This window comes from Frankliniella occidentalis, unplaced genomic scaffold, assembly GCF_000697945.3.
Source record: "Frankliniella occidentalis isolate FOCC.00 unplaced genomic scaffold, Focc_3.1 Scaffold10, whole genome shotgun sequence".
In the NCBI taxonomy this organism is placed as follows: domain Eukaryota; kingdom Metazoa; phylum Arthropoda; class Insecta; order Thysanoptera; family Thripidae; genus Frankliniella; species Frankliniella occidentalis.
The window spans coordinates 2,926,599-2,933,569 of NW_026267140.1; the positions used below are offsets into that span (position 1 = coordinate 2,926,599).

A 6,971-nucleotide genomic window follows, 5' to 3' on the forward strand; every position below is an offset into this window, starting at 1 on the left:
CCCGCGGCCCCCCACGCGCCGAACGCCTCAGGATACCCAACTTTCTCTAGTCAAATGTCAGCCGCTGCGGTCTCCAGCTCCCGCGGCTTTAGCTGCTGGGCTGCTGGAGCTATGGTGTTGGTCGGGTGTTTGGTGGGTGATAGTTGAGGTGGCGGTAGTGGTACAGGGGAGAGAGGGGAGGAGGGGGTTGCCACGCTACCACACGCACACAAACCATCGGGGAAAGGAAAAAAAAATCCAAGGCGATGGGTGAAGGAGGGCGGCCTTGCCGAGCTTGGCCTTGCGCGGACGCGCCACACCCCGGAGCCGCTGGAGCCTGGCTGCAGACCCTCTGCCGCTAAACCAGTCCGGCGAGCGACAAGTCGGAGTCAGACAAAAAGACATTAACGGGCTGTGCGCTGCGCGCGCTCCCCACGCGGACATTTCAGCAATCGTTTGCAGGGTTGTTCTCATGCCTTACTTGGTGCGCTGACGGTTTAGAATTATCTTCCGTACTTGATTTCCACTTTCCTCAAAACGCGACTCCGTGCGCTCAAACAACCGGTTCAAAGTAACTGAAAGTTTGGATGACGCAGGCGACAGACGACGCAGGGTAGTGCCTGACGTCGTTGATAAGCCTTTCAATGGCCACGTTGAATACCCTTTAGAAATGGAGATCCTAGTCATTATTGTAAAACTCACCGTCGTACTTACAATTTACTTCAAAACTGTAATTTATCACCCACCCTACAATCTAAAGTTAAAAATATGGTCAGCTTTAAATTGCGTCAACGATTGACAATTGTAAACTTTTCTTAAATTGGAGTATTTGTTGTTGTTTTGCTGTGTGTGAGAGATGCAGCGAGGCAGAGTGAAAGGCCGCGAGCAGTTGTGGCTGCCGCCCCACTCTCTAGAAGAGTGTGATAAAAATCTTGGTGGCTGGAGTTGGCGATCCCAACATCTCCAGCCTGCCAGCCCCCGGAGGCTTGGCTGTGCCCGTACCTTGCATGACATTCTGCCGCTAGAAAGGCACGTCCGTTAGGGCCCCCTTTTCTGCCACTAATACATTTGAGCAGAGAGTTGGCTCGTCTGAAGGCCAGGACGCCTGTCGTACGCCGAGTAGGCATGCCCGCGCGGTACACCAGTACGGCGGGGTGGCCTACCTGCAGACCCGCAGGGGCTCCTTCCTACCGATGAGAGGGGAAAAGGTGGAACGAAAACGGTTTGCAGAGTAATTAAAATATAATATATTTTTGTCTGTAAAAACAATGGGCTATATGCACATAGTACGGATGTTCTAAAACAAAAATAACAAAAAAAATCGTGAATACTTTGTAACAGTCATAAATGAGAACATTCAATTTCAAATTGTCTTTAAGTATCAATAAGTTGGTTTCCGCCTCAACCCTAGGTACGTCTCACACACATATGTATACATACATACACACATATCCATACACACACACACACACACACACACACATGGTAACTACAAATTATTATGTTTGATTCTATAAAATTGAAGTACTTGCTTAGACGGCAATAACAATGATTTCATTTTCATTAAGGCAGTCAATACATGGGTTTGACAAGTATAAAAGACATTTATAACAAAAGTAACTATGTGTCAAGTGACATGTTCCTGGTAAATGCCTAGCACATGAGAAGCTGCGCTGAGGTGTGGCATTCAGAAGAAAGGGTATGTTCCGTACACATGGAACAATTTTGAGTTGATTGAGATACATAACTCTTTAGTAATGAAAATGTTACACTTGTAATAAATGCCTAAAATATTCCCCAAGTAAATATTATACTAAACACTCAAAATTTCTACTGAGTACTGCACCACAAATTAACAGAATATTTTAACTTAGAATAGACTAAATTTAGAATATTGTAATATTTTTAAATCTTTTCTCCAATAAAGACTTTCAGTTTTCACAGAAAATATGGAAGCTTTCAGGAAGAATTTGTGATACTTTCATTTAAATTAATGACAGTGCTTGGCAATAAAACAAACTACAAAGATATCACAATATTCTAAATGTCAAAACCAACACTGACAGATATAAATTCATAGACACAACCTGAAACATGCAAATCATGGTGTTTCACTTAACGGCAAATTCAAATACTTAATTGATTTCCAGTGTAAAACTAAATTATGAATCTACAAATCCTGGCCAGCCAGAGAAAAGGTAGATACAAATTCAAGGAGATGCATACATTCTTTTTAAGAAGAAAGAAAAACCATCAACAAAATCAAACTGTCTCCAGTCAAATACAAAACTTATAAGCTCCAAGTGATGTGAAATTTCTACTTGTTATTTTCTTAACCATTGGGAAGGAGGGATAGACACAAAATTTAAAAAAATGTTTGAAGCAAAACCAAAAAATAAAAATTGGCTGTTATTGGCCGGCACAGCCAGCCTAGAAGCCAGCCTGACCTATCACAATTGATTTCAAATAATATCACCACTTACTATTGATTTAAAACACTCATTATAATTCAGTAACCCAGTCGTTATTCCCATAAGTCACGAGCACATCTACTGGACAACTGATGGATGGATTTTAGGAACACTTTGCAGGCCAAGTTCCCCATCTCATGGACACTACCAAAACATTCCTTCAAAGGGCAAATGAGCTATTATAGATAGAAAAATAGGAATCACAGACAAGCCTTACCAAACATAGGCTAAAATTTATAGACAGATACTTTATTCTTTATTTTGTTGAACCCTGATTTAAAATTTGCCCATTTGAAAGGCTTTAATATAATAATGGTCACATGTAGTAGAATCATTGGTCTACTTGAAATCTGAGGCACTGGCCACAGCTCACTGTCACTGTTAGTCAGAACAATAATGTGACACTCATGTCAGTCAAATTGAAAGAAAATTGGCAGTAGCGCTTCCAATATATTACAACCCAGGGTAATAAAAATTTGGAAAAGTCCCACACATTATGTATATTTTAGTGAACACCATTTGATATCCCATTGGACACACCATTGACTCTATTCACAGTTCCACACGCCACCCCATTGGCTTTTCCATTTACAACCAGTTCCTCACCAGGCGCCAGAAGAACATGAGGTGAAGTGAAAGTCTTCCCTTTAACCAAGTCTTCAAGCCCCTCACCACCATAGGACAGAAGAGGTGAGATCTCACAAACAGTAGACCCATCAGGCCCGGGTAAGATTTTACCACCCGCTTTTTCCACATAGCTAATGTGGAGATTGATAATATCTTGCCTAGCTGTGCGTGGGCAATCCTTTTCAGCAGAATCAGCATTTTTAACGGGACTGAATTCTTCATTGCGCAACACTTCCCAGACAACAAGACTATCAGTAAACGGAAAAACATCAAAAACAAATTTTTCCATTTTTATGCCATTTGGTTTATCTGGCTTAACCTGAACTCCATTCTCGTCCACATAAGGAATCTTTTTCTTTGCTATATGAAGAGGAAGAGACTTCTCATGGTCATTCAAAAAACCTCTCAGAAATTGCGAGGAAAAGTAGTGGTTACAAATGCTACCTGCACTGAAAGTAAGCTCTCCATCTTCATTACGGCGTTCTGCAGTGGCTTGAGTGATTTCATTGTACTCCACAACTTGGTATTTTCCATCGACACTACAGACAACCCCAACAGCTTCTGTTGGATAGGCCTTGGGAACAACCTTAACACCACATTGTGCGCCTTTGAGGCTGCAATATCCTATGAAAATAGGATCAGCTACTTGAACAAGAATATTGTCCACACTGTGTGCATGTAAACAGCAGATACCACGCTGCTCAATGTCATCCAACATGCCACAGTCCCTCAGAGCACGGTATATACCACCATTACCATCAGGAGCCTTTGACAAACGGCTTGGAGAATCCAGAATGATGTTGCCATCCATAGAAAAGCATGGCAGCATTCCCTGTTCAAACAGCTTGACATTGGCGCTGTTCAGCCCAAAGTACTTGTGCTTGCGCATGAAAGCAAGAGTGGGCTCCATTGTCTGTCCACTTGTCATGATGTACCAGGTTACACACCCCTTCTTCCCTGTAGCTTCCTGGGCCAGCTGCTCCACCCTCCTGATGCGCTCAGCCTGAATCTGGAAGAGTGGCTTGTGTGAGGGCAGCCCAATGTCGTACATACCCTTGGGGAAGTCCACCCCGAGGCGCGTGCCCTGTCCGCCTGCCATCAGCAGCACCCCGACCTTCCCCGAGGCAATGAGCCCCAACCCCTCGGCCCGGTACGTCTCAAGCTCCTGCGGGGAGCTGCGCTGCAGAGACCCGGACAGCTCCGGCGGAATGGGCTGCATCCTGTCGTCCAACTTCTGCTGCTGTTCCTCGAGCGTCCGCACCGTCCGCGCGAAGTACGCGCATACCTCCTCCACGTCCACGCTCTGGATGTCGCGCAACAGCTCCTCCCGGCGGGTGTCGTCCAGCTGGGGCCAAAAGCGCAGCAGATGCTCCTGCCCGTGCTTGGTTAGGGAGTTCCTGAGGTTTTCGTACTGGTGCTCCATGTCGGCGGCGCGGGGTTGCACGTCGTGAAGCTCGCGGCTACGGCCAGGACGGCAGCGAGCAGCTCGCGCGAGGCATACGGTGCGGCCCGGAGCGGACCCGCGAACGGAGTGCCGCGCGCAGCGAACTGTTGACGTTTAAACACGCGTTTGACAGAAGCAGACATAGCAGCAGCAATAACAACAAAAAACAACGACAACAGCAGGCGAGAAAACAAAACACGAGCGCAGCTGACGTGACGAGCACCGGGTAGTTTTGGCCTTTACAGAAAGGCCGTGTTTTGAACTCGTAATTATTTTTCCTTCTTTAAAATTTGTTTTCGTTTATAAGTTTTTGAAATCACAATGAATGAAAAGGTAGACAAAAAAGAGACATTTTAAAATACTAGATTACACCTCAGATCATAGTCAAACGAAAGGACTGAGAATTTTTTTTTCTATATAGTTGGCACAAGTGCTCATACGTCACACACACTAGTCACACATTCGTCTAAACATCTAACCTAGTTAAATGTATCAGCTGAGAAGCCGAAAATAACAGGGAAAACATGAAACTCTGCTGTAGATTTCAAATATTGCTTTTCAATTTATGTTTTTTGTTTTTAAGTATTCTTTTTGATGGTTCGCATGGTCAAGATATCATAGGATGTGGTGGTTTTGTCAAGAGTGATATAGACATATCCAAGGCCCAAGTACAAGTTAAGCTGTAAGTACCTTAATTTTACCGATTCTCGTGCCGGATTTTCTATATTTGTTAACCCTTAGGAAATTGTAACGACTCGTCTAACATCATTATATGCGTTTACCGTCAGTTGATTTACAATACAATGTCCATAGCAGAAGCTGTGCTGATGATGGTGCTCTGTGTCCAGCAGACGACACCTTCCTCAATCAATTAAAAAAATATGTGTACATTCTCCTTTAAAGATGAACTATTTAAATTATTTGTATTTTTTTGAAACCCTCTTTTGTAAGGCCCCTTGTTGCCTCATATCTGTAGAGATGTCCTTTTTGTAAAAAAATGGAAATTTATAGATCTCATTTCTTTTGACTTACAGGTACACTAAGCAGGGTAGCCTAAAGGACCAAACAGAATGTGCTCCTAAAAATGGATATTATTTTTTACCTGTGTATGACAAAGGCAGTTATATTCTGAGGGTAAGATTACTGGGAACAGCTTTAAATGATTGTTCAAACAATTCAAATAACAATGCACCTTCGCACATGTATCTGAGCTGTTTGTCATGCTGCTCTGTTTCTTTTCACAGATAGAGCCACCAAAGGGATGGACATTTCACCCAAAGGAAGTGCCCTTAACTTTTGATGGACGGACAGATCCATGCAGCCAGAACAAGGATATAAACTTTGAGTTCAAAGGGTTTACAGTGTTTGGGAAGGTAAATTGTCACTCAACAGATTTTGCTTGAGTTAGTGTGAAAATTTGGATACAATCTTTGCTTGTTTTAGGTTTTAAGTGCTGGTAGTACAGCTGGCCCTGAGGGTATAACCGTTCATCTTTTAAAAGATAAGAAGGAGATTGCTCAAACAGTAACAATATCAAATGGGGATTTTGAATTCCCTTCAGTTACAACTGGGATTTATAATTTGAAGATATCACATCCCAAGTAAGTCCTGCTCTGAAATAATTTAGAGTTTACTTCCTGATACACCACTACACATCTTTGTGGTGTTTTACAGGTGGCACGTCAGCAACGCTGAAACTACTGTCTCTGTTGCTGGAGGTAATGGGATTGTGAAACCGGGAAGTCTGGTTGTATCTGGATATGATGTATCAGGAAAAGTTCTGAGTGACGGAGAGGCTGTGCAAGGAGTAAATCTAATTTTGTTCCAGCGTGCTGTTGTGGAGGTTTGTTCATCATGTATATCTATGCAGCTCTGGTCATTTACACATATCAACACTCTTGATGTTTTGTTTGAATAATATCCAATGTTTCAGGGATCTTCTACTCCAGTTATTCCAGGCTGCAACAAACAAACCCTACAGGGATACAAATCTCCTTCTGAGAAGGGGATACGGCTTCTTTGCCACACACAGTCAGATGCCAATGGATTGTTTGGCTTTACCAGCCTGCCTCCTGGGTCGTACCGGGTGGAACCATTCTACCAAGGACCACAGAACTTGAAATTTGACTTGTACCCTAAGTCCCAAGATTTTGTTGTCTCACATGGGAGTGTTGTTCTTCCTGTAGAATTTCAAGTATGAATTCATCAAGATTTCTCAAATAATTTCTGCCTATACTGTCTCTTAACAAATAACGTAATTTTTCACAGATTAAAGGCTTTACTGTGAGTGGTCGTGTGCTCTACACTCCTAATGGGCTGGGTGTACCTCATGCCTATGTTCTGGTCAACAACCAGATCAAAACAGAGACAGATAAGAATGGCTTCTTTAGTTTGAATAGCATGCAAAGTGGAACTTATTCAGTTGAAGCTGCTTCTGGTGTGTCTCAGAC

The 6,971-nt window shown here is 43.1% G+C and overlaps 2 protein-coding genes across 2 annotated transcripts in view; one reads left to right on the forward strand and one right to left on the reverse strand.

Annotated features, from left to right (window-relative positions):
• Positions 1-1,210: 1,210 nt before the first annotated feature.
• Positions 1,211-4,675, reverse strand: LOC113212591 (UDP-N-acetylhexosamine pyrophosphorylase). Its single transcript, XM_026431360.2, has one exon. The coding sequence runs from the start codon at positions 4,498-4,500 to the stop codon at positions 2,956-2,958; it is 1,545 nt and encodes a 514-aa protein (XP_026287145.1). The 5' UTR covers positions 4,501-4,675; the 3' UTR covers positions 1,211-2,955.
• Positions 4,676-4,958: 283 nt separating this feature from the next.
• LOC113212575 (nodal modulator 1) overlaps positions 4,959-6,971 on the forward strand; it is a gene marked incomplete in the record, with an annotated part of 27,322 nt that continues 25,309 nt past the window's right edge. Inside the window, 7 exon segments of the mRNA XM_052277538.1 lie at positions 4,959-5,203; positions 5,556-5,655; positions 5,766-5,894; positions 5,965-6,122; positions 6,196-6,364; positions 6,455-6,715; positions 6,790-6,958. Of these exon segments, the coding sequence (XP_052133498.1) occupies positions 5,046-5,203; positions 5,556-5,655; positions 5,766-5,894; positions 5,965-6,122; positions 6,196-6,364; positions 6,455-6,715; positions 6,790-6,958 (1,144 nt within the window).

Coding starts and splice junctions, on each gene's coding strand:
- LOC113212591 (XM_026431360.2), bottom strand. CDS start 4,500: ATGGAGCACCAGTACGAAAACCTCAGGAACTCCCTAACCAAGCACGGG.